This window comes from Cyprinus carpio, chromosome B11 (assembly GCF_018340385.1).
Source record: "Cyprinus carpio isolate SPL01 chromosome B11, ASM1834038v1, whole genome shotgun sequence".
NCBI classification, from domain to species: domain Eukaryota; kingdom Metazoa; phylum Chordata; class Actinopteri; order Cypriniformes; family Cyprinidae; genus Cyprinus; species Cyprinus carpio.
This window is the reverse complement of record NC_056607.1, coordinates 16,044,029-16,070,493: the sequence shown is the minus strand read 5'-3', so window position 1 is coordinate 16,070,493 and position 26,465 is coordinate 16,044,029. Positions and strand designations below refer to the sequence as shown.

The following is a 26,465-nucleotide window of genomic DNA, read 5'->3' as shown; positions in this document are numbered from 1 at the left end:
GATAGGCCAATCAGCATCCAGGACTGTTTTCATAAATATGGATATAGATTCAGCATAATTTATATTGATTTCATTTCCTTTTTTGACCAGCTGCTTCCTCAGTTGTTTCCTCTTTCATTCTCTGTAATTCTCTGTCTCTGTCTTTATGCGATCTCTTAAGTAGTAGTTCAGAGAAACCCTTTACATCACCTAGAACATTCTGATCCAAACACTCTGACATTTTACACCTGTAATAGCCCTGCTGTTCAGAGTCTTCATTGAATTACAGAGTCTACCCATGTTCCTGCTTAAGCTAACCCACGAGCCAGCGGCTTATTGGGGAGAAACTCAAACAGCCAGGTACCCTGCTGTTAGAGTTATTGTGTTTGTGTCAAGGCTGTGGTCTACCTGACATCTGCTCTGTGGTTGGACAAGTGACACGAGCTTAACCTATGACCCTTCAACTATTTAATGGTTTACATAACTGATGACATAATAGACACATTCTATTTATGAAGCTACTGAATCCAAGTGTTTTAATCTTTACATTTTGTGTTAATGATATGTGAATATGAGCTAAAGCAAAAAATGAGGAACTGAGGGAGTGATTTTCACTTTAAAGTGCCCAAAAGAAGAGCTTCAGGATATATATGTGAATCAATATCATTGATCCAGATACAATTTATGTTGTTTCGGGTCATAAAAACTCTTTTTTCTTTCTTTGATTTTTCCTCTTTTTATGTGGCTGTTAAATATATGTAAGCAGAGAGTGAATTGGATCGTGGAAGAAAGGAAGGACTGTCTCAAGAGTCACAAGACTAATGTGGATGTATCTGCTTGGCCTTCGGCAGCAGCTGTTCAGAAGGGCCGCCATTAAACTGAACCTCTGACCGGCTCTGTACACAGCAGGATAAGTGGAGAGGGGTCTTTGGATCAATGGAGGGTGGGACAGACCAGGACAGAATGTGTGTGAAGAGGTATAGACTTGATAAACGAAAGACCAGCTGTCTGCAAGAGCTGCCAGACCTCATCAGCAGGATCAGAGAGAACTTTTCAACGTTTTTTGTACTCTTTACAGGTCTTTTAGAAATGCACCCCAGGTCTTTGGGAAACGCACCCCAGAATAGTTAACATCTATCATGGGTTAAGTAGATATCGAAGGTGTCAAATTTGATTTCTGTGGTGTTCATGTAGGGAAAACTGGCTTATTTGTGATGTATAAGGCCTCTTATTGACTAAGGAAGTGATAAATTACATAAACAGATGGGAGGCATGGGAACTAGCATGTGCATCTGGATACTACTTCATCTAGATGACTTTAACACTTTGTTGACCTGACCAACCATTGAGAATAGGATCATTGCCAAGTGCTATTAGTTAACGTGCAGCATGCATCTTTCTTACATGTGCTGTCTTTGAAACAAGACAAAGGCTGTCTTTAAAGCAATAGTTCATTAAAAAATTAATAACTTGATTTTTTTTAAAGGAAATAATTATATTATTCAGCAACAATGTAATAAAATTATTATTTTAAATTGTAATAATATCTCAACTTTTTTTGCAGTATTTTTAAGCAAGTAAATGCAGCCTTGGTGAGCTTTTTTTCTTACTGACCCTAAAGGGTAGCGTATGTCTAGCGTAAACTATTTCTTTAACTGGTAATACCAGTAACCCTGCCATTATGTTGATCTGGCTATACACAATGTTTTATCTCTTGTCCTTTTATACACAAACAAGTGCTCAAAAGCTGCTGGGTTACACGACCGAACATGTCAGAGTGGGATGCTCTCCAGTGGGACTCTCATGGACCCGTTTCAACTCATTACTGATAGCTTTTGTACATGGCCTCTCTCTTAAACCTGGCATCTCCCAGCCTTCCCAAGTGTGTTCTTCAGACCTCTCGTTAGTCTCTAATGAGCTGCCCAGTTGATTGCTGGAAAAGAAAAGAAAACAAGAAAAACAGGACCATCCAGTTTGTCCCAGTTCCATCTTTCATTTCCCCCTGATACAGACAAAGGAGGCCTTACTTTGCTCAAACAGCCATGATGCTCCACTGTTGCATCTCTTTGTTTTACTCATGTCCTGTCCTGGAGTTATACAAACAACAAGAGCCTTTCTAATTCTGTCTTTCTCAAATACATTCATATTCCTCTATCCTTTCTTCTCCTCTCATCTCTGTCTCTTCTTCTGCCCCTCTCCCACTCTTGCTCTTTTTAACCCGTGCCCCTCCCTATCCATCTGCCTTTGTGTCTCTCAAGCTGGTCTAAATATTTAAACAATGCAATTAGCGTTACACCTGATGCAATTGAAAGACAGGCCCTTTGTGACCGTATGCTATGGCACGGCAACACAGCAGGAATGTCTTTGCTCATAACCTTTTACTGTCTGCATGAGATGAATGCAGGTTTCGTTACCTCAGAACTTGTTATTGAATTAAAATTTCTGAATGTCACTTTATTGAAAATCTATTATGAAGCGAATGTCCATTTGGTATCCATGTTTTTATCACCCAGTTTAATCTATGATATAATAGAATAGAATAGAATAGAATAGAATAGAATAGAATAGATCAATGATGATTTAATGATCCACTGAAATAATTTTTTTACCAAACAAGAAACCAAAATTAAAGGGATAGTTCACCCAAAAATGAAAATTATTTATTAACCTTCAAGCCATCTTAGGTGAATGTGACTTTCTTCTTTCAGACAAATACAATGGAAGTTACATTAAAAAAATGTTCCAAGCTTTATAATGGCAGTGAATGGGGTTTAAGATTTTGAAGCCCCAAAAAACTGCATCCATCCATCATAAAAAAGTGCTTCACACAGCTCTGGGAGGGTTAATAATGGCCCTCTGAAGTGAATTGATGCATTTACGTACAAAAATATCCTTATATAAAAAATAATATATGTTACCTTATTCAGTACAAGTTAAATACCATAACCAAATGATTTGCATTTTGTTAATGGTTCTCAAACATGCATTTATCACTAGTGGCACCACCATTTCTAAAGTATGTCAAAAGGTTTTTTTTTTTTTTTTTTTCGTGTTCTATTGAAATCTGAAATTATTTCTTCATGTGGCAAGAGATTGCTAATGACATGAATTGAAATTGTGTGGGGGGTGCATTTATTTAATATTTCTTCATTAAAAGTACTAAAGTAATTGTAGTAATAACCAAATAACCAAATCATTAATAGTAATTGGAAGTAGAACCAGAATCATTCAATTCTTTATTATTCCCATCCCTATCAGATGCATAGAGTTGAGTCTGGGAGTTTCAATCCTGTTTCTAATGTCTTTTCTGTTTCTCACTGCTTTCCCAGAGTGATTTAGATCACCCAGCTCCTTGTAATTTCTGTGCCAATCATGAAGAAGTGAAACAAACCTTTTATTTAGGTTTACTACCTCTGTTTTGCATCTGCCAACACAGGAGCCCCCACAAAAGACGCCAGTGAAAAGGAAAACATTTGAAACATTTCTCAAAATAAGGGAAAGCCATTCTGCCCTTTACTATGCTTGGACTGTACATGTTTGAGGTCATAAGCAAATACACTACAGCAACAAACACTGTTTAATCTCCACATTCCTTGATCTGCATAGCAAACTGGGGAATAGAGAAGTTGCTGCAGTGTTTAATCTCACTTTGCATTGAAATTAGGTTTTGAGCTGTTGTCTTTGTATTCATGCTCACTGTTAAACTCCTGAATATAGATGCAGTCACAGAGGAGACCCCTTATCATAATTTAATGTGCTTACCTTTGGAAACTAAATACCGTCAAATTGCAAATCCACCTTGGAGACACAGGATCAAGGGTCCTGCTTAGAGTTAAGCTGTCAATCATCTGCAGTCCTTAGCTTTTAGATGGTTTAAGGTAAACTATAGTAATTTGGCTTAACCTGTGCACTCAATTAAGACATTGAGATGAGAGTTTCTTGAAAACATTCTGATTTTAATTTGTTCCATACATATGTGCAAAATGATCACAAAAATGTCATGGGAATGTTACCCCAGACACTGACAAGTGAAGCTTAATAAGGTTTTTATGCTTAATTTATGTCCTGGGCACTGTAAATTTAAGCATTGGTCCTGTATGAGAGTACTAGATGGTACAAACTGGTACTTTATAACACATATGAGATGGTACTACACAATTACCATATTCATATACCATGGTTTATGAAGTAATACTTTCAGCAAGGTTGCATCAAACTGATCAAAAATGACAGTAAAGACATTAATGTTACAGAAATATTTCAATTAAATGCTGCTCTTTTGAACTTTTTGTCCATTAAAGAATCCTGGAAAACTTTATCAAGGTTGTCACAGAAAATGTTAAGCAGTACTATTTAGCAGTAACTATTTTCAACACTGACAATAATAAGAAATGTTTTTTGAGCACCAAATCTTCATATTAGAATGATTTCAGAGGGATCATGTGATACTGAAGACTTTATTACATAAGTAAATTGCATTTTCAAATATATTTAAATAGAAAAGCTATATAAATTATAATAATTTTTCACAAATTACTGCTTTTACTGTATTATTTTTTTGAAAACAAAAATTTATGCCACCCCACAAAGAAAATGTTTGCCACGATATATACAAAAAAAATATATATATATAGTTTCATAGTGCTATTTAGTATTTTTTTTTGTGCATTAATAATACAGCAAACATTGTTGATTAGAATATGATAAGCCACTACATCAGAATAACATGCATAACATATTTGCAATTATTGCTGCATATTTCAGACTGTCCAACAGCTTATTTTAATTACAGTAGAATCTTCTCAGAAGGTGTTTACGTTATTAGATTGCTCTTAATGATGTTGCTATGAAAGTGTTTGACCTTGCTAGTATGTCACATTCTGCTATATATATATATATATATATCAACATTCGCTGAGCAATTGCTATCTTGAATGTGGAATTAAGTACTTCTTTAATGAACCTTTTTTTGTTTGTTTTGACTAGAAGCAAGAGTTTAAATATCTTTATAATTTTACTCTAACTCTCTGGCACTGGCATCTATTGGTCTCTATTCGGTTTCTCTAATTATATATAGTGAGCATTTGCATGTTGTTGACATTGTATTGATTTGTCAGTAGGTGACATGAGGGCAAACAGGGAGTGAAAAGGGGTCCGGACGTACACGAGATTGAGACGTGGGTCGAAATGGAGAGGTCAAGCTCAGAGGGAAAGCCTGGAGGAGGGGAGGGTCTTCCAGCCCAGCCTGAGAAACGCTAAATCCACCCCCAGCTGTGAGCAGGCAGTATCCTGCTCAGAGAGGGGGAGGACAGCACACCCAACTGCCTCGGTTTTACATATATGTCATGCGTTTGTGTTTTTCCTTGATGTGTGTATGCGTTTTTTGTTCTGTGGAGCACGTGTGTGTAGATCTTTTTCAAAGGGGGGAGGGGTCTGCCCACATGGTGATTAATTATTCATAAGGTGGGTGGGGAGAAGTCAAAGTAGGAGGTGGCAGACGGGGGAATCTGTGTTTGCTGTGCATGAAGGAGGCAGAGAGAGAGAGAGAGAGGGAACATCAGAGACAGTTAGTAAGAGCTTGAGGTAAGGATGCACAGAGGCATAACACCCCCCAGAAGACACGTCATTAAGGAACTACACACATGCTTTGCTTCTCGATGGCACAGGCTGTAAGCTACAGTGACCTACTCCTCTAGTCAAATGATTTTAAAGCAAGCAAGTGAATGAGGAATCTACTCTAATAGAGATGACAGGCCAGCTCACTCTTACCAGTTACGGAGACCTTCTTGCCTAAGAGGTAAATTGGATTTGTTTTCTTATTTATTTCATTCGTGTATCTCTGCCTGGATTCAAAAGCAGACTACAGAGGGCTGATAATTGCCTTTTTTGTTTCTGGAAGGAGAGAGAGGGCTTGCCAGCATGCGTCTTTTTTCTTTCATTCATTCTTATGTGTGTTTCATCCCACATGCTGACCACGTTACAACGGGCTTTGTTGGTCTGACACGTTTAGACTTGTGGATCTTATTCTGTTATTTTAGTTAGCTATGTTAAGCTTTTAATGAACATTCAAAATATATAAATATTTAAATAAACATAAATATGCAATGTATAACCTTTTATACATGTTTAAAGAAACTGAATACTTTTAAATTCGACATGAAATAAATATTTGAAAGGTAACATTAAATATTTGAGAGATCACACTGAATCTTTGCAAGATTGGCTAATTGTATTTAGTGTTATTGTCTCTGACAATAATTGTGTGCCTTTGAGCTGTGATTTTGGTTGGTCACGGTGGCTGCTTGCTATTCTAATAAAGGGCCTTTCAGACTTTGTTTTTTAATGGGCTTCCACTTGTAGTGGGTATGATGAGTAATGTATTATTTGCCAAATAGCATAAAAAAGGGCATTCTGCATGTACTGTACATTTATGAGTTAGTCGTTTTCTAAATTAGTCAGACATTTATTGATGAGTGGTTGGCTGTGGATGAGTACATATTGATGTCTGAGTTAGACGCTGGGATACATGTTGCGCAATTAGGGTCATCGGCCGTGACCTTTGTGAACTCTGTTGCATTGCCCTCTCACATTCGTTCTAAAGTCTTCTGTCTGTCTGCATATCTCGCTGCCACCACATTACTGAAAGTCTCCTTCTGTCAGACTGAGGAGTAGTCTTTGTTTTACTCTAAAAACTAGAGATGTCTGTCAGATGCATTAAGTGTCTAGCTAGCATGTGACTTGCATTCAGAAGAAAACGGTCATTTACTGAAGAGCATACACCAACACAAGCCAGCTGCCCTTGACAACCTCAAGCACAACTTATGAGCTGTCACTGTCCGATCTGTGTAGATTTAGACTCTTCAGTGTTGTGTTTCTGTCTTTGTCTCAGTGTGGTAAAGATCCAAATGAATGATTGTAACTGTTCAACCAGATCTATTTAGAATACTCGCTATATATTTCAACACGCAATTAAACCACAGTTAGACTGCATTAATGAAAGTGTTTAGGGTGTTTTTTTTCTTTTATTTTTTCTCATTCTCAACATATCTTTTAGTATTTCCCCCCTTTTCTCTTCCTCTCTGCTTACACAGTTATTTGTAAGTTTTGCATTTTAACACAGCTTAAAGTATAATGAACTATTACTGTATTTAGTGTTTACTATAAAGAGATCAGATTATTGTGATAATATAATTTTAAAACAGATCCATACATGTCCTTCGTAAAACATAAGATTGAACAGTTCCTTTCATTGAGTGCAACAGTTTACATAAAAATAGCTATTTACGTAAGTATAGCGATAGCAAAAAAAGATAAATTAGTTCTGCATTGTTTGTATAGACAGGTTGTCCCGCCTTCAAACTCTTAGGATTGGTTAAGCCAGAATTTGCCAGATGTTGGACCTTTCAGATACAGTTTTTTTATATATATATTTTAAAAGCGTCACAGTGTTCATTCGTTTAGATTACTCAAATGTCTTACTTATAGTTGTCTGTTCTCATTAATGTGGAAATTTTTACACATTCTCCTTTGAAGAATTCAGTGGTCATATGCACAGTTGTGATAGCAGCTGTTTCATATTTACAACATAGCAGTCGATGCGTAGTCAGAAAAAGGCTGTTTGCTGTCCAGACTTTGATGTTTTCTAGGAAACTCCTGGAACTGATATGCAGCATTCACATGTGGCTGATGGCAACATGTCAGGATTTGTTCTGCCATGTGTATCTCTGCAAAACACATGAGAATAAATGGTTAGTGCCATTTTACAAAAGAGCTTCTGTCAAGCCTTAATGTAAATCTTGTTAATGGCCTAGACTGGGACCATGTAGAGTGAAGTTCTGGATGAATGCACCTGAAAAAAGGCAAAAACATCTCAGACTTTTGACAATGATATTATGACATTGCATAATATCATCAGCACTGTTGAATCAGTCATACAACCAGACATGCAATATAAGGGGCTGATTGTGTAGATCTATGCGTTTCTGTGCATGGGGGGGCTGGAAAGCCCATCGCTTTGTGCGAGCTAACAGGAGGAGGTTAATGTACTTACAGATAATGCACAGAGATGCTCTTTCACTGTAAATATTTAAACTTACCACTCAAAAACCACTCAGTTCTTTCCAGGAACATTAGACATTTTCCCACAATGGTACATTTACTACACACCACACAACACACCAGAGATTCATATATACATATATGCATTGTATACCACAGAAAAAGCAAGCTTATGCGATTCCTTCTCGCTTGTCATCATGCCTGATGATTTACCAATAAAATGTGCACTGATTGCACAAAAAGAATTAATTACTTTGTAAAATCTCTGTCTGGATTCAGTAATATACTTTCATATAATTGACGCTGCCTTTCAGAGTGGATAAATGCTCTATTATAGAATAAAAAGTGGTCTGGTACTGCTCATTTACATCCTGAGATTGGGCCAGACGTGGATGGATTGTTCCAGAACGTCTCCAATTAGTCCAGGTCTGTGTGGTTTAAAAAGCCTTCTGCTTTCCATAATGAGAGATTTAGCACTGGTGACACTGGCAATGCTCTTTTGGAGTATTAATCGTTTCCCTTGTGTTCATGTCAAGACTAGCTAAGCTCTTCTGCCGCCTGTGTGGTGCTGAGTGAATGTAGTCTGTTGTGGCAAACTTAGCAATATTTCCCTCATATGCAGCATAACTGCAATCACAGCTGTTATTTAGCACTTCCAGACCTATGCTTCTGTTTTATAATAGCGTAATAGTCTTACAGGTAGGCTACAGTAAGATCATACTGTAAGAACTGACATTTTGAAGAGAATATGGAGCCAGATGCTCGAATCCCAGATGGGGAACAGTTGTTGGACCCTTGAGCATTGCGCTTGAATTGCATGCTTTTTCCTACTGATAGTGTGTGACTGAAAGAGTAACGTGCTGTAATGTGATGTAATTTAATATTACACACATTCATTCAGAAACATATTGAGGATCACAAAATAGCTATAAATGTTCCTGTATTGCCAAGATCACCAGAAGACAAAGGCTAATATAAGAAACTACAGTATTAGCACACGATTAAAAGCTGTAGTATATTTCCTCCATTTTTGATCCATTTGTGGTTATTATTGTAGGTCGAAGCTGTCAGAGCATGTTTTATGGATGTTGCATGACAGAAACATGTAAGTAGCATGCAGAAATAATCCACACACATTTCCTGTGACTAAAAAGGATAGGCTGTATTACATGCCTAAAATCCACCAAAAAATGTGAGGAATAAATTCAGAGGTATGATTTGTATGTCTCTAAAAATCATTGACCTGAATTATGACCTCGTGTTGCCTCATGCGCACAATCACAGCGCCTGAGGGCAACAGTACGAGCCGAAGCAAACATGAAGTTCAACAGAGCCCGACGTGGAATACACATGAGTCTGATTCATCAGACGTCAGTCCGCCGCGATTTGCTGGTGTCTTCAAATCTGAGAGAAGGGTGAATCTTGAGGCTTTAGGTTTTAGCATAAACTACAGAATTAAGAAAGCACTGTAAATAGCATGCGCATATATTATCTTCAGTGCCTGAATGCACCAACTGCATTGACCCTTTGGCATTTGGAACAAGTTCAATCGGAATGGTTTAAGGACGGAGATGGTCTCCCACAAAGCTGGTCCTCTCTCTGTTTCAGGGGCTTGAAAAACAGCTCATGAACCCTTTGGATCCTCTGAGGCGAAGCACAAAGTAATTAGCAGTATTTCTTAGGGATTTTCTTTGTTTGAATATGATTAGCATAGAGTGCTTGTATGAAACGTGTTTCAAGTGTGATTATGGGTTTTTTAGCAGCATGCTTGTCATGTTTCGGAGCTGTGCTGTCTTTGAGGAGCCTTTGTTGAAGAGTTTGTACCACAAATTTCCCAGCCTTTTTTCCAGTACGCCTCCATTTAAACCAAACCAGAAATTAGCTAATTTTATCCTATTTTTAAATTGTTGAACATATAGTTTATTTGAAACATTTGTGATAATTGTACTCTGTTGACAGCCCTAATTATTTACAAATTTCAATTAAGTAGTGTTAATATTTAAATATATTATATATTTAGATACATGTGTTAATGTTAATCAGTTAATTTTTAATACAAACTTTTAAATTACTAGTAAAATTGGTTAGAATTGTGTTAAAATTGAATATATATATATATATATATATATATATATATATTATTTGTAACATATTGCAAACCATTATTTATTTGAATATATTTTTAATTTAAATGTTAAATTATGACTTTATAAGTATGTTTTGTATAATAAATTATTACATTTAATTTAATTACTTGATTTTTTTTATATATTTTTAATTTGTAATATACCTTTAATAGATTTAACAAAGCAAGATCAGAAATCTTTGAAAGTACCTCATCAGAAACTGTTAAAATGGGGTTTGATTATGGATAATTGTTCTAGATCTTTTAGCTGCATTTTTTTTTTTTATTAATCACTGAGGTTAAAACATCATGTCTATTCTTTGTCTGTATGAGGAGGGACATGTTCTCAGTTGCCATCTCTTTAGTTGATTGGCTTTCTCTATTCTGAGAGCTTTAATGACAGCGTGTGTCCAGAATAATCACAAAAGAATGAAAAGCCCACCCTCCTAATTTAGCTCCAGGGGCATTTCTTGTAGTTGTTATTGTGCAGTGGATGGATTTCTGAGGTTTAATTAATGGATTTGTCAGCAGATCATCTCCCAGAACCCCCCCACCCCCTTCTCTATCACACAGTCATTCACACATAGATTCAAACACACATGCAAATTCAATCAAACTCACACATAAGCATGCACACACATACTAACGCACGATTCTTATCATTCGGCAGCAAGCAGGCTTCTCAAGAGACTATATTCACACCCTTCACACAATGCACCAATCCCTCCTTATGATAAGCACGAAGGAAGGAGGAGAAAAACACAGGGAGGAGCAGGAAACCTGTGTCCCAGGAGGTGGGATGGCACAGCTACGACCATTAAGAGATCCAGAATGTATTTAATCACCAAGGTAACCCCAAGCAGATGGACACATCCAGGAAATGAGTTCCTGCAGCTATTTTTGTGAACCATCACTCCGGCTAACCACACTGCAAAAAAACAAAACAAAGTAATAATATCTAAGCAGTCTTAAAATAAGGTGTACTTGAGAAGCAAAATGACATAAATATGATATAAAAATGTACTCTTGAATCTTGAATTTAGTTTATTTTTCTTTCCCTAAAGGTTCAAAAAGGGGGATTTCACAGCAATACCATTGGAAAACCATTTTCAGTTCCACTTGCTATTTTACACATATATATATATATATATATATATATATATATATATATATATATATATATATATATATATATATATATATATATACAGTATATTATATATATATATTAATCATCTAAAAAACCTTTTTTCTAAAGAAACTTTTGCGGAATTGAAAGATTTTTTGGATGTTAAAGTTGGAAAAAGAGATGACAATAAAACATCTATTTTTAAGAGTGTAATTGTAAAAAATATATATAATAGAGGAAGTTAGATTTTTATCATACTTTATGATTTCTATTATGATTTTTATGATACATCAATAGTCAGTACATCATCTGAAAAAAAAAATCTACATTTCTTTTCATCTATTTTTAAGACACTTGTCTAAACCTGTCAATAGGGTTTTTTGTGAGCTTCACAGGAATCAGCATTCATTGAATATTCATAACTGGCCCATATGTGACCTCTCAATCTATACGTATAAACAGAGCTAGTTAGTTTATTTTGATTTCTCTAAAGCTGTTCCTAAAATGCTTAAAAAGGGAACTTATTCAGAAATATACTGTGTGGTATATTTTTAGCATAGGTTCTTTTTTTTTTTTTTAATCCTGTTTTGTGTAGTATCACACAGCTGCTGCACCTTTAATGAACCCTTATTACTTAGTATCCAAGCAACAGCACACATGTGCAGTTTACATCGTTTTCATTTTTATTTGCAATTTTTATGTCTGAAAGCCTGTCGTTTGAGTCTGATTTAACAATGTGGTGCTTAACAGACCTGATAATGTAAATAAAAAGGTTGTACATTTTGTACCTTCTCTCTTGACTTTAAAAACAACACATTGCTACCCCATAACGGATTTGCACACGTTGGCTTGGTAATGGGCATTGCACACTCCTCCTCTGGGATAAGTGTTATACTCAACAAAAAAAATAAATACACACAAACACCCCTCACCCAATGTTGTTGCTATGGAGCCCTAGCGACCAGGTTGTCTATGGCGGGAACTCGGGCGAGAAGAGTTCGGATTATGAGCAGCTGGGTTGCATTTCTGTTCAGATGTGGGCAGGAAGAAAATAAGAAGATAAAAAGAAACAATCAAGTGACTTAAAAACATATATTAGTATGTATGAATTGGGTCATTAGCAGGAGAGCTGGTTTGGGTGTGTGCGCCATAGGATTGGTTCCTGTTGTCTTGCCACCTATCGCTGTCTCTCCCGAGGCACAAACTCATCTTGTCTTATTGAGTTACAGGATATCCACACGGCAAAAACGTTTTTTATAATCCACTAAAACGGAATAAATAGGATGAAATAAAAAATCAATACAAGAACACATCAAAGTAGGTTTTCCATTGGTCTGTTTACTCCAATGTGTGACCTTTCTGTGATTGGATAAATACTGAATTAAACAGTGCAGGAGGAAATGAGAGGAAAGCGAATGTGCTGGCGGAGATTAGGCAGAATCCAATTTCACTTTAGAATGGAAGAGACTAAAGCTGAGCTGAAAGGATGTAGGAGGGTGGTCGTCTTTAAGGGTATAGGAGAAGACGGGGGTCTTAAATATTTCAGTTGTGGCACAGCATGTTTTTCAGACATGCAGTAGACCGATAAAACCCACTGCTAGGTTAGTATGTGATGAATAGTGAACAAACTCCCTTTAGATATCTGATTCAGAACATGTAATGGTGTATAAAACTACTAGTGACCCCAATCAGACACAATTCTTAGGGGGCATTTTAAAAGGGGAAAAACAGAAAACTGTTTTTAGTAACATCTCTGGGATGATGATATGATGATTAGATTTGAAAAGGATTTGAATGATCATGTGGGGGACACAAAAGAGATTGTGTGGTCAAAATCTCTTCAAGGTTTTAAATCTTTGCATTAATTGTTGTTCCTTCAACTTGATGGTTTAAATCTACTTTTAAATATCCATTATTGGCAACACTTGAATTGTTGAATCAATATTTAATGTTGAATTATCAGCATTTAAATTTATATATTATTGACTTCTACACTACTGTTCAGGTTTGAGGTTGGTTAGATTTTTGTAATGTTTTTTAACCAAAGTATCTTATGCTCAGCAAAGCTGCTTTTTTGTGATAAAAAACAGTATTTAATTTAGTGGTTTTCAATTTAAAAAGTATAATTTTTATAATTTATTCCTGTGGTAGCAAACCTGGATTTTCAGTGTCGCCTGATCTTTTATAAGTCATTATAATATGCTGATTTGGTGTTAAAGAAACATTTCCTAGAAATATTATTGTCAGTGCTGAAAACTGTTGTTCTGTTCTATTCTGTTTTTTAAACCATGATGCATTTTTTTCAGAAGTTTTTCATTAACAGAAAGTTCAAAATCATTTGTTTGAAATTGTAATATATATTATATTATATTGTATTATATTGTAATGTATTGTATTAAAATGTCAAAAAAATTATTTTGAACTTTATGTTATAATATAATATAACATAATGTTTTGTATGATGTCTTTTCTGTCACTTTTGATCAAACTTATGCATCCTTTTTACATAAATGTCTTAGTTTCACCATCTAATTGACACATTCAGGATTTCATCCTACGCTACTCTCAGCATGTTAAAACAAAGCTGTTTTTATAATTTATCCCCATTCAAAGCTTTCTAAAAAAAAATATATATATATATATATATATATATATATATATATATATATATATATATATATATATATATATATATATATATATTTTAAGTACATTCATTCAATAATTTTAAATATGTCAACCTAAAAAATGAACCATCGTTTGATTTTCATGTGATTAAGTCTTCACCATAAGGTCATTTAAAACCAGTGATGTCAAAAATATTTTAAATTTGTTTATTTGTCACTACAAGACCATCAGAGCATCATGACCCAGATCTTCTCCTTGCCGCAAGGTTCCCCCTCATCCCACCTTCAGTAGAGTAGGTCAGCATCTGGCAGCTTCCGGTAAAACATCCAGAAAGCTCTTGCCTCTTCTGGTTGCATATTACTAGATCAGCTTTGAATCCACACCAGAGAGAACTTTAGACTAACTTTTATGCATAAACGGTGTCATTTTCCAGGTTTTTGCAGGTGTTATTATACATCAGGTAATATTTGACAGCAGTGAGTGGGAGGAGGAGGAAGAGTTTCAGCTCTAATCAGGAAGAGGCAGGATTGATTTATTGTTCCCCTTAGGGCTGGAGATATGCCTCTTTCACTCCATTGCTTTTTCCACCGTCTTCCTTCCTCCCCCCGTCTTCCTCTCACTTTCCACCAAACTACTTTTCATTCTGCTCCTCCGAGGTACCCCTTTTCTGTATCCCCTCCCTTTCCTCTCCCTGCCGCCCCCCTCCCTGCATCTACTCTCTCCATCCTCTCTCCTGGTATAACTAGGTCATTCTGCAACACTGAACCATCGCTCCTGCCAACCATGTGATCCACACAGCTCTGCACACTTGTCTTACCTTCACTGAAGTCTTAGTTTATTTGTCCATGCAAGTTAAAGCATAAGTATGTCCAGAACCAGGCTTTAGTTGGATGACATTGCATATTGGACCATTTTGCCCATCTGTGTGGATCGTTATTACTGTGGCCTTCTGACCTGTAAAGGCTAATAAGATCCAGTAATGGACGGTGTCAGAGGTCACACAGGAAGTGTATTCTGTGAGGAGCAGATGTTACTGGACAATATGAGATATTTGGGCGACAAACAGACAATAGCTGTAAAACTAAAGGAGCATGTAAACATTGTGCTTTGAGGGAGGTAGAAAGAACCTTTTGTGAGCTCCTGGGAAGAAGTCTGGTGAAGTTTGAGCAATAGGCTGTGTGTATGATTGCGTGACTGATGGGTTGTCTGGTTGTCAACGAGAACAGAAGTTCAGACCACCTTCCTCCCAGCTTTTGTGGGTGTTTCTGGTTTGACGTGTCCTCATGTCTGTCCTTTCCCTCAGAACTGTCCACATTTGTTACACAAAAATAGGGCTGTCATATTTCCTCTATTCAATTTGAGTACTTGATTTAAAAAAATCCTCGATTGCATTTTGTCAAGTAACTAGCAAAATAACGGAAGTGGTGCATTCCACGGAATGCATTATTAGACCGTTTTCCAAGGCTGCATGGTATATTAAACCCATTTTAAAATTATAAAGCATAATGCTGTTGGCGCCAAGTGTATTGACATACAGTGCAATTGCGATCACGATGTCCTGAATTTGATTCCTGTCTCAAGGTTCTTTGTTGATCCCGCTCCCCTCTCTCCACCCCATGCTTTTCTGTCATCTCTGTGCTGTTCTATCTTAATAAAAGGCATAAAAAGCCCATAAAAATCTAAAAAAGCATAATGCTATTGTGAATTCAGAAACGCTATAGTTCAATTAAATAAATATATGTGATGCAATGTAATATATGTGCTTTAAATATATACATGCCTATAGGTGATGTACCTGCATCTCAGAGTGGCTCCATTCAAAGTAAATGCTGCTCCACACAAACAGTTATCATTTAAATGCATGGAGTGTCTTAAACTCCATCTCTACATCTTGCTGTGAGTTTGGGTTTATAACCTTCATCTGGGAATGCAAAGTGCGCCATTTCTTCAGATGTTGGTTTTCTAAGTGGTTTCTAGAGTGTTTTGGTGTTTTTTAGCATTTTTAAAGGGGTCATATGACATTGCTAAAAAATAACATTATTTTGTGTATTTGGTGTAATGAAATGTGTTTATGTGGTTTAAGGTTCAAAAAGCACATTATTTTCCACATATTGTATATTATTGTTTCTCCTCTATGCCCCGCCTTTCTGAAACGCGGTCGATTTTTACAAAACTCATCGGTCTGAAAAGCAAGGTGTGCTCTGATTGACCATCTATCCAATGCGTTGTGATTGGCTGAATACCTCAAGCATGTGATGAAAATGTTACGCCCCTTACCATACTGTGATGCTGTGTTCCGGTGCGATGAGACAAAACCAATAAAACGCATTACAAATGAGGCATTTGTGCATCCATTGGGGACATAATTACTGATTATAATTACTTATACTGTCCTTTTTATGTGTTGCATTGGATCACGCCATGTAAACATAAAACCATGTCTGCATTTGTGATTGGAGAAATGACAAACAACAAGCGCCTACTCTACACTGCTCAAAACTCGCATTTGAATCATCAGTGGCAAATCCTTTAAATATGAAAATGTACTTACAGGCTGTGAGTCAGAACTGCATTGTAGGTTAATCTCCCAGGAAACAGTCCTCGTCCTTCATAAAATGCGCTGCACACATCTGAATATGTGGGTTGAACTGTTCCGGCGGCAGCAACAATACTACAGCAAGAATAAAAGTTATAACTTCTTTCTTTGCGTGGACATTTGGGGGATGTTATGCAAATCTTCCCACACAGTGACGTAGACATGTGGGGGCTTGTTTAAACAAGGCATTTTAGGAGGGAGTAGACGAGTCTCAACTTTATAAAGAATATCTCTTAGAGTTTGAGACTTTAGTCTTTGCAACTTTAGGGAACTTATCTATTCATGAACAACTTGTAACACTCCAAAGAGAAAGGAAAACTTGAAATGGCATCATATGACCCCTTTAAATTCAGTTTATAGGGTGAACTGCAGTGTTGCTGTTCTTTTACTTTGTAGAAGAGTGGTTGTTGTGTGATCTGGGGGTTTAATATGTGGTTGCTAGGATGTTCTGAGGTTTTTCAGTGTTTTAGTACAGTATACAGTTAGTAGGGTGTTACTAGGAGGTTGTAAGGGTGTGCTTAGGAGCCTGGATTCCTTACCAATAAGCATAAATGACTGTACTGTTTTTGTACATAACCATATTAAGGACTGAAAAACAGGGCTGACAACTGTATTGTGATGCTGTGTGGCATAAATCTATGGGATTATTCCACCCATTTTATTGTCTACCAGGTAAAGGAAAAGGGAAAGCACACCTCTCCTAAGCAAGCCATATGATATATCATACATGTTAATAGCACAAATGGTGTTAGGTCAAATGTTATGAACCTAAGTGTTCAGGACATTTCAGAATTGTGCAACTGGGAAATGTAATGGTCACAGACAAGCTGTCCCCAAGTCACACATCTCTAGCATGTGTTGAGCATGCTCACATCCACACAGTATTTCCCGTATGTTCTCCTACTCAGCGTCTTTCATGTCCATAGAGATCAGTCTGTGCTGTGTGCCACAGGAGAACGAGATGTCAGCAGGATTCACTCTACCCATCTATCAGCACTTCATCCATCGCTCTATATTAGTCATGTCTCTCTCACTCCCTGATTTCTTTTTAACTGTTCTTTCTCCTTCACTTCCTATCTCAATATTATGTCAAGTCAGGCAAGGCCTTGTAGTCCCTTTGTTTGACAGAGGTCAAGCTCTTGTGTCTCAGAGGTCAAGATTACACTCCTGTCCAGTAGGCTACTCAGTTATCTTGTCTGTCTTCAGGGCCACAGATTTTGATGTGAAATGTAATGCCTCATGTTATCCACCTTATTTTTCCCATGAGAGTGGGCACGGCCATTTGTAATGTAAAATTTTATATGTCTGGCTTCCGGTGTCATTCGCTTCCAGCTATTTTTAGCTGTACAAAAGCTCAATTTGCTGTTTGATATTGCAAACTGGTGTCTTACCATATTATTTTAACGTATTATCTTAATTATGAACACACTGGTTTGTAGTGCAAACAGTTTTACCATTTACTGCACTTTGTTATTCTTCTCATTATTTCCCTATAGTGGCTAATTAACCGGAAGTCTCACACATTCACAGAAAACGGTTAACTTTTTAAAATCGTGTGGATATTAAAGCCTCTCGTGTCTGCAGGTAGAGGACAGAAAACTGAAAGAGAGAGTTAATACGTTTTTCTTCTGTGTGACTTTCTCTATTAAAAACCAGCCGTATACTAGATATTACAGCAATAATAACAAATGAATACTGGAATACTGGATCAACACAGGTCTGGAAATTATCATAAAAACCTGTTTTTTGTCTTTACAGGTCTTAAAAGTCTCTGCCATCATCAACCTTGAAATTGGCCAAATTTCCAACCATTTTGTGTAAGTACATATTATATACTTATCTTGATTGCCCTGCAGCTGTCATATTTTAATTTGTTTTGATTGTAGAATTATCAGTCAAATATTTCAGAGAGTAATGTTATAAGCTAATTCATTACAATATTTATTACATTTTTTTTTAATTTAATTTGTATTTATTTTATTTTATTAGTCAAACACCATTTAACATTCATTGGTCACTATACAGAAACATCTAAACACTGAATGCTGTGATTGACCAGTCATAATTAATTCTAGAAAGTCGTTTTATAATGTATTATCTAATACACTATACATTCATTCATTTAAATGTTGGATACATTTTTTGGTATCAGATGACCTTCTTATGTCACTGTGAACGATGTATGTTATCATATATAAATACTTACTCTAGTGTCAACACTGTCTGTGGGACACTATGGAAAATCTCTCTCATGCCTTCAGGTAAAACGAGTGTAACGTTTTTCAAGTCTATTGAAAATGGAGTGTTAAAACATGCATATGGTGTGTGTAAGTGACAGCTGTAGGGGGCATCTAGTCCAGCATCCGCAGAATCTGTCTCAGTGCTGAAGGGGGTCCGAGGAGGAGTGAGTTGGGCGTCTGGTGCAGAGAAGCACAGCTCCACTGAGGGTAATTGGCTGTGATGGCCATGTGAGTATTTATAGAGTGGGAGTATGGGTATTGTGTGTGTGTGTGTTTGGATGAGAAGACTGCCTGGGGCTGTACTACCATCATCACACTTGGGACATGGAGAGAGAGACAGAGAGATGAAGCCCCAGACTGTTAGACCTTCAACCTAGAGTGGCACCAAGGACATTTGACCTCACAGTGCCATTTAGTTCAATTTTTCAATTGTCTGTACACACACACACACACACACACACACACACACACTCACACACACATAATGTATGTATTTCTGTACAATATATGTTGGTATTACTTACATTGATTCTCCAGAGTCCATTTTCTTATTCAGAATGCTAGATGTCTTTGTAAAATTTTTACTGCACCCATTAAGTGTATCAAAATTATTTCAAAATGTGTCACTTTTCTCACAGAATAAGGTCTTCCAGTGGGTGCTGCTGTCATCATGCATTAATAAGCTGTGTTAGCGGGGACCATTAACGATTGAAGAGTGCGACACTATGCCCACTCAGCTGCTCTGATGGAGCTCAAGTGGGTTTTAGAATTATTATGTTGTAAATGACTGTTTTAGTTGCACGATGAAGCCCACCTCACTCCCTTCAGCCCAGATCTAACTAGCCATTTGGGTAAAAACAAAAAGTTTCTGTTTTTCTGCAGTATTTTTTTTCTGGTTGTTGATGAAAGGATTCTAACTTGAAATATGGATACATCTAGACATCCATGCAAATAAGAGCACACAGGCTGTTTAATGATATGGCATTAATGAATCCCAGAATGCAGTTGATGAGCTGGTGTTAACATAATTAAATGTGAAGTCTAATTTGAAAATAATTTAACTAAGGGCTGGAGTTAAATAGGGTCTAGCTGTGATTGGAAGATGCTTTTTCTGAAGTGGTCCAAAATTAACTTCCCCATGCAAAAGCAGGTAAATTTAAATCCATAAATATTTATTATTGGCCATGAAAATCTTTTTACTAATTTCATTTTTTCCCCTAAATTTATATTATTTTTTAACTGTCATTTCCTACCTTAACAAATACCAAAGACTATTAAACAGAATATTAAACACCAAAAAGACTCAATGTGATTTGTTCCATGTTTCTTTAGCTTAATGTGTCACCACCTCTATTACAGACTTAATATTTATAAGCTTTTATATACTGTATCACCTAATATTATATGTTTTACATTTTAATTTTAGTTGAAGTATTAATAATTTTGTTGTGTGCTTTCGTCGTTTCTATAACTTTTTAAAGAATATTTCTATGTAGCTTTTCAGGTTCAAACCCTATTCCACCCTGTCTAGGATGTGTGCCATGAATCCTGTCTTCACATTGCTGGGGTCACATGCTATTAGCACACATGCTTCTCTGTAATCTCAATATACTACAGCTCACCGAGCACAAAGCAGTTCATCAGATGTGTCTAAACTTCAGTTCGCTCCTTGGGAATGAACTGAAAAGCCTCAGAATGATGGGGGATGAGACCGACAATGCTGTTGGTTTCCTCAAGTCTTTTTCAGTATTTGGGTTAGATCATTACTGTACTGACATTCAACATATTGTGAGTTTCTCAGACAGCTGAGCCTGCCAGAGAACTCCTGCCGGAGGAGTTTCGTCCTGGGGGCATGCATGCTATATAAATGTGTGGATTTGCTTGTACGCATATGTATCAGACTTATTATGGCCAAAACACCAAAGTGGTAATAGAATTGAACAGGATTCTGTAACTGTGCTTATGGGATTCCTGGCAGTCTAAAGATATTCTGGCTCATTGAAAGAGTTTGAATAAGAAATAAAAGGATGGCAGTGTACCTGGGCTGACAGTGACCTCTCTGGCAGATTGTTTCTGGCTTAAGCCCATCTTCTCTCCAGGCCTCAGACGTCTCTCTCTCTAACCACCTGGACTCTGTTATGACGAGTATGATGGTCAAGTTGAAGGGCGTTTTTGATACGATGTCTCTTTATCTGTCTTGTTTTTTGTATACTCTCCTCCTTTGTGTCTTAACATTCACATACAGTAAGTGTTGAATAACTATTTGCTTAACTGCATTTTTAAATAAGGCTCTAGTAGTTCAGCAGTTACATGTTACAATCAGTTTTAGCCCTTCTTGACTGAATGATATGAATAGGTGGCATGTGTTGTCTTCCCCTAGGGAAGATGAGGTACTTTAAACCAATGCAGCAGATGGTTTGTGTTCGGATATTTGATAATGATCACATCAGTGTGATGAAGGAATTTCTCACTTGATCCAACTCTCATTTTTCCATCTGTTTAGTACATTTCACACTGACAGAGAACATACAGTTTGTAATATCTGCTTAATCGAACAACAAACCACAAGAGCAGAATGCTGGAAAACCATCAATTTAGACTCATTGTGTTCAGTAGAGCAGAGAGAGCAAGGCTCCAGCCAATGATTCTAAAATTTTAATTTTTCCATATAATAAAGGATCCTGCTACCCAGACCACCTGAGGCATGTGAATTACAGTGCCACGGCTGCTCATTTAAATAATGACTCTAAGATCAACTATTCCAACTAGATGGTATCTGCAGGGAAGCGTTTGTCACTGACCTCCAGTCAGTGTGGGGAGACTGTCAGTTTTATGAAAGCAGGATTTGACAGATGTACCAGAGGAGTTAACGTCTGCTCTCAGATCTCAGTGGTTTGTATAACAGCCCTGTCCTCCATTTTGGGGTGCGGTGCCCCATCAAGGGAGCAGATTGACAGTCCTTTTCTTTCAGGTTTGGAGGTTTGCATGGTGTTGTGTAGGTGTGGTGATGCGCTGATGCCGCATTCATCTGCAAGAGGGCCATTGGCCCCAGGGAATGTTAGTGTCAACTGCGAATGTAGGCCAGCTGAAAACCTCCACGCATGCACAGCCCACGCCTGCTTTACTCGTGAACACAGCAGGCACATAGTACATGCTCAAAATTGTGTATTTTAGCATTAAAGAGTCTCCCTGCAAATTGCTGATGAATAGGACTCTAGGATGAGTGCTTTTTGGAAGGCCGGTGCTGCATCCTAAATGTCACAGTAATGTTGAGTAAATTCCTTAAAAAGCATTTTCTTTTCACAGGTCATACAGCACATCTAAAAGCGTTCAAGTAAATCAGTAGGGACTTGGGACGGGAGGGATCAGCCAATTGGAGGAGAGAGATGTGGATGCAGGAGCGATGGGCGGCACTGGCAGTGTTGTCAATAATCTTGCTGCTGTCAAAGGTGGCGGCTCCAATCGAAGTCCCACTGGACCGTAAGTTATCATTGAAATTATAAATTGTAATATGTCATGTTATATATATATGAAATTTAAATATTGCAAATACAATTACATATATATATATATATATATATATATATATATATATATATATATATATATATATATATATATATATAAAATGTCAAATTTATATTATATACAAGGTGACAGAGAATTACAATCCCATCCCCCATCACACAGAAACACACATATTCAGACCTCCATAGTGTGCCACTTAAACTCGCAACATGAATTATACACTCTGCACTAATGTGTTTTTTTTTTTTGGTGAGGTTTTTTTAAACCACTCTTTGAGGCTGTAATGGGGTTATTGTTCTACCTTTTTGCATTAAATCATAGGCGTGATATCAATATACAACTTTGACATATATTTTCATGTGAGTATAAATAGGCATCAGATTGTCCATCAGTGCTGTGCCAGAATGATTGATTAAAATATAATATGAGTGGTTTCATGTTCACTTGGCAGTCAATAATTCCACTCTAGACTGTTTATTCAGCTAAGCAAATTTGAAAATATGAAGTTTCACATTCCTACTGTCCTGCTATAAGCTGCGCTCTATATTATGGTCATACTATTTATACAACGTAATAAATGAGGAAAATCCATTCTATCTGAACTGCATCTTAAACAAAGAAACCAATAAATCCACTCTGCCTTCTGCTGCCTAACTGCATTTGTTTCCTTCTAATAATAGCCATCCAGGTTTGGCTTGCACTCTTATGAAAAATTATTTGAAAGCTCATACAGAGCGAGACACCCCAGCGGCGCTCAGTGCTCACCAGCTTCAACAATAGAGAGATTCAGCCTGACCAGGGGCTGTCAGCACCTCCCCAACTCCCCTTCTCCGCCTGTATTCCCAGGACACCATCATTCTCTTTTCCTTTCTCTTTTTCTCATTTTCCCTTATTCTCGCATTCTGTCTTTTGCATCGTTTCTCCCCACTTTATCTCCAGCTTTCACTATAGGCCCGTCTGTGTGAATCTCTATTGATCTGTGCAGAGAGAGTTGATAGGAGCACTGATCCTGTCCCTGAGCACTTCATAATACCCCTCTGACCTCTTGACCTCTCTGAATGTATTCAGCAGCAGGGGCTACTGGGAAATGACAAGCATCTGATCACACTATTAGCGCCTGTGTTGTGTCTTCTTTTGTACGCTTATACTCCATATTACACGCACCATCAAAAGCATTTTAAAGACCAAGGACCCCTGTTTGGATCGAAAGACAGAGCAGTTACATACATTTATAAACCGTACATATAGTATAAAATTGAGTTTATTATAACAGATTAATGATTTATTTACTTTATGATGTTTAAAATACAGTACATATACACTACAGTTCAAATGTTTGGGGTCAGTAAAAATAGCCTGCATTTATTTATCCTTATGATCAAAAATGCAGTAAAAGCAGTAATATTTTAAAATAATTTTACAATTTAGTATGTTATATATATATTATAGCCTGAATGCACTGTAAGTCGCTTTGGATAAAAGCGTCTGCTAAATGCATAAATTTAATTTAATTTTAATTTAATATTAATATATTTACATTTTTTAAATATTATTTATTAATTTGACATCAAAGCAGAGTTATACAGAAAAATAATAATCTTTTTTTTTTATCTCCCTAATGATCCATCACTCCCAATATCACCCCCTCCCCAAATGTGATTTCTATTGACGAGGGTTGTCATCAGCTCCCAGCTGACCTTACACATGCACATTACACATCCCCGTGTGACCGTGCTTATGTGCTATGATTGATGTCAGATGATGAATGGCACAGAGCCAGAGATGCACCTGTCACTATCCGAAGAAAAGCACAATAGACACATGGGTGCTTTCTGGTGCTATAACCTGAATATGAAGGTCATATTCTTTAATTAGCAAAGCACAATTGCAAAAGCAATTCTTGACTCTTCTGAGAACATACATCACACTGATTGCGGTTATTATCGAATGTGAGAAACCCCCTGCAAGGCCAGTCACTTTAACATACTGACAAAGAAAGACAGTCAAAGATTAAATATACTGCCATATGGGGAAGATAAATGCACCGATTATGATTTGCTAATGTGACAGTGATGTATTTTTGATATGATGGGTTTTTTTCAGTCTTAAAATGTATCTCCCCTTCCCCCTCTTTTTTTGTAATTTTCTCTCTGCTTCATTCATCTGGTGGCCCATTAACAGGTAAGTTTATTTGTTTGGTTGCTATTTTTGGTGTTAATATGATAAAGTAGGCTTAGTGTTGTGTTTATAATAACTGTAGCAATCATATTTCAGAGTTTAGCAGCCATTAACTAAAATATTTTTTTGTCTTTTGTCTTATAACAGTAGTAAACAATTTTAATATATTAATGTAAATGTTTTAATTATTGTCATCATGGCCATTTTTCCTCACTCTCTGTTAACTACTCACACAATTGAACTGTTTTTCTCTTCATCCGCCCCTCTTGGAACTAACAGCAAAGATCCAGCAAGAGCGTAAGTGCTTCATTAACACGGATTAACTTGTTCATTAAATCAGCGGCTGGTTTTAATAGAGCTTACAACAAAACTTATCACATCTGAAATCTAAAGAACAGAGTTATTACTGCAATGATGTTACAGTTAGCGCCAATACAGGCCAGAAAAACCATTGAAAAGACCCTGAAACACAGTCTCAAGAGAGCTCACAGAAGTTCACTGTGCTACTCTAGATAAATTATAAAGTCTATCATTTATTAAAGCTGATTAATATTCTAATGTAAGCCCAAGAGCATGTCTTCTTGGCAGGCCATGTCTTTGAAGGGGAGGATTACTTCAGGGGTTTGTTAGCCATGCCAAAATACAATTCTGAGCCAGCTAGAAGTAGAGTAGAGCAGTCAGGAATCTTGTGGCTAAAAAGCCATGAACCAAACCAACCAGCTACAAGGTGAAGCACAGAAAAAAAATAAAAAATATCAGCCAAAAAGACAAAGTTCCCAGACACTGTATTTAACTGCTTTGATTAGAGAAATACCTACAATCCCATGAAGCACTATGAATGACATATTTTAGCTTGCCTGTTAAAATATAAGCAATAGTAGCTATATAGAGCTACTGTATATTGTGTCTGTTGAATGTTGTTTGTAGCTACCTGTACATCCTGCAACCTCTCATACCTTTTTGCCAGGCCCAGACTGAAGGTGCACAATTCTAAGCACTTTTGCATTTATTTTGGGGGGAATTGGTTTAAACATAGTAACAAAGAAATGAATTATTCTAAGGACACAATGAACTTATTGCTAGCTGATAGCATAGTCAAATTAGCCTTTATGTTTAGTAAACAAACTCACAAGGAGCAAATACTATTTATCATGTACATACTGATAAATTCAACATGATTTGATGTTTGTCTGTCTGTCAATCAAAACTTTGTCTGTCTGTGCTTATTGTGTCTAGATTTTTGATGTTACCATTAGAGTGAATTGAACAATCATTTTTCAAGAAATGCAGAGCTTGCATATGTATACATAGCATTGAGTTTTCAGTGCTGGTGAGATAAGACTCTCTCTTTGTCCCTCCCTCCACAGTCAAACAGCCCCCCACCATTGTGAAGCAGTCACTAAAGGACTACATTGTGGACCCCAGAGATAACATCATCATTGAATGCGAGGCCAAGGGGACTCCAGTGCCAACGTGAGAATGGATGAAATCCTGCCTTCTCGTCCCATCTCTCACCACTTTTACATTTCCAGTTTGTCAGCAACCTCCTACTGTATACATCCACTTTCACATCACTTCTCTGTCTCTCATTCTTCCTCTTCTGTCGCTGTCTAATTAAACTTGATGTCCATTAGTCTCGGCATGACAAAGAACAGCACATTTTTGTGAGAGTGACACCCAATGCCCCAAACTGACAGTGGCACTGCCAGCTTTGTCCACCCTCCCTCCCTCTTGTACCCTTCTCATGCCATCAGATATGCAGGACGCTCACTCCGGCTCCGGTCCCTTGTTCTTGTTTGTGAAAAGCAGGCTTGACCAGCTCAACACAGTGTGGCCATTCAGAGTGCCTGTTTTTGTTTGTAGGTCTGTTGGGGTTTACAAAACCTTCCACTCAGGCCAGTCTGCAAAACCATTGTGGTATAATAATACGCTTAGTTTAGTGTTCACGCTCACCGAATATTCAGTAGGTTAGTAGATGGCACCCGGTCAACTCCAAGCACGCAA

General features: G+C 37.0%; 1 protein-coding gene across 21 annotated transcripts in view; it reads left to right on the top strand.

Moving 5' to 3' along the window:
• Window positions 1-26,465, top strand: part of LOC109064958 (neurofascin-like) — a 74,887-nt gene that overhangs the window by 15,053 nt on the left and 33,369 nt on the right. For 9 of the 21 annotated variants that reach the window (XM_042734199.1, XM_042734196.1, XM_042734211.1 and 6 more), the window contains exons 1-5: window positions 5,503-5,776; window positions 18,274-18,332; window positions 22,062-22,235; window positions 24,741-24,758; window positions 25,829-25,934. In XM_042734199.1, coding sequence (XP_042590133.1) covers window positions 22,142-22,235; window positions 24,741-24,758; window positions 25,829-25,934 — 218 coding nt within the window. In that variant the 5' untranslated portion in view covers window positions 5,503-5,776; window positions 18,274-18,332; window positions 22,062-22,141. Of the gene's footprint in view, window positions 1-5,501; window positions 5,777-18,273; window positions 18,333-22,061; window positions 22,236-24,740; window positions 24,759-25,828; window positions 25,935-26,465 lie in introns of those variants that run through there. The other 12 variants (XM_042734209.1, XM_042734206.1, XM_042734205.1 and 9 more) reach the window with 6 other exon arrangements.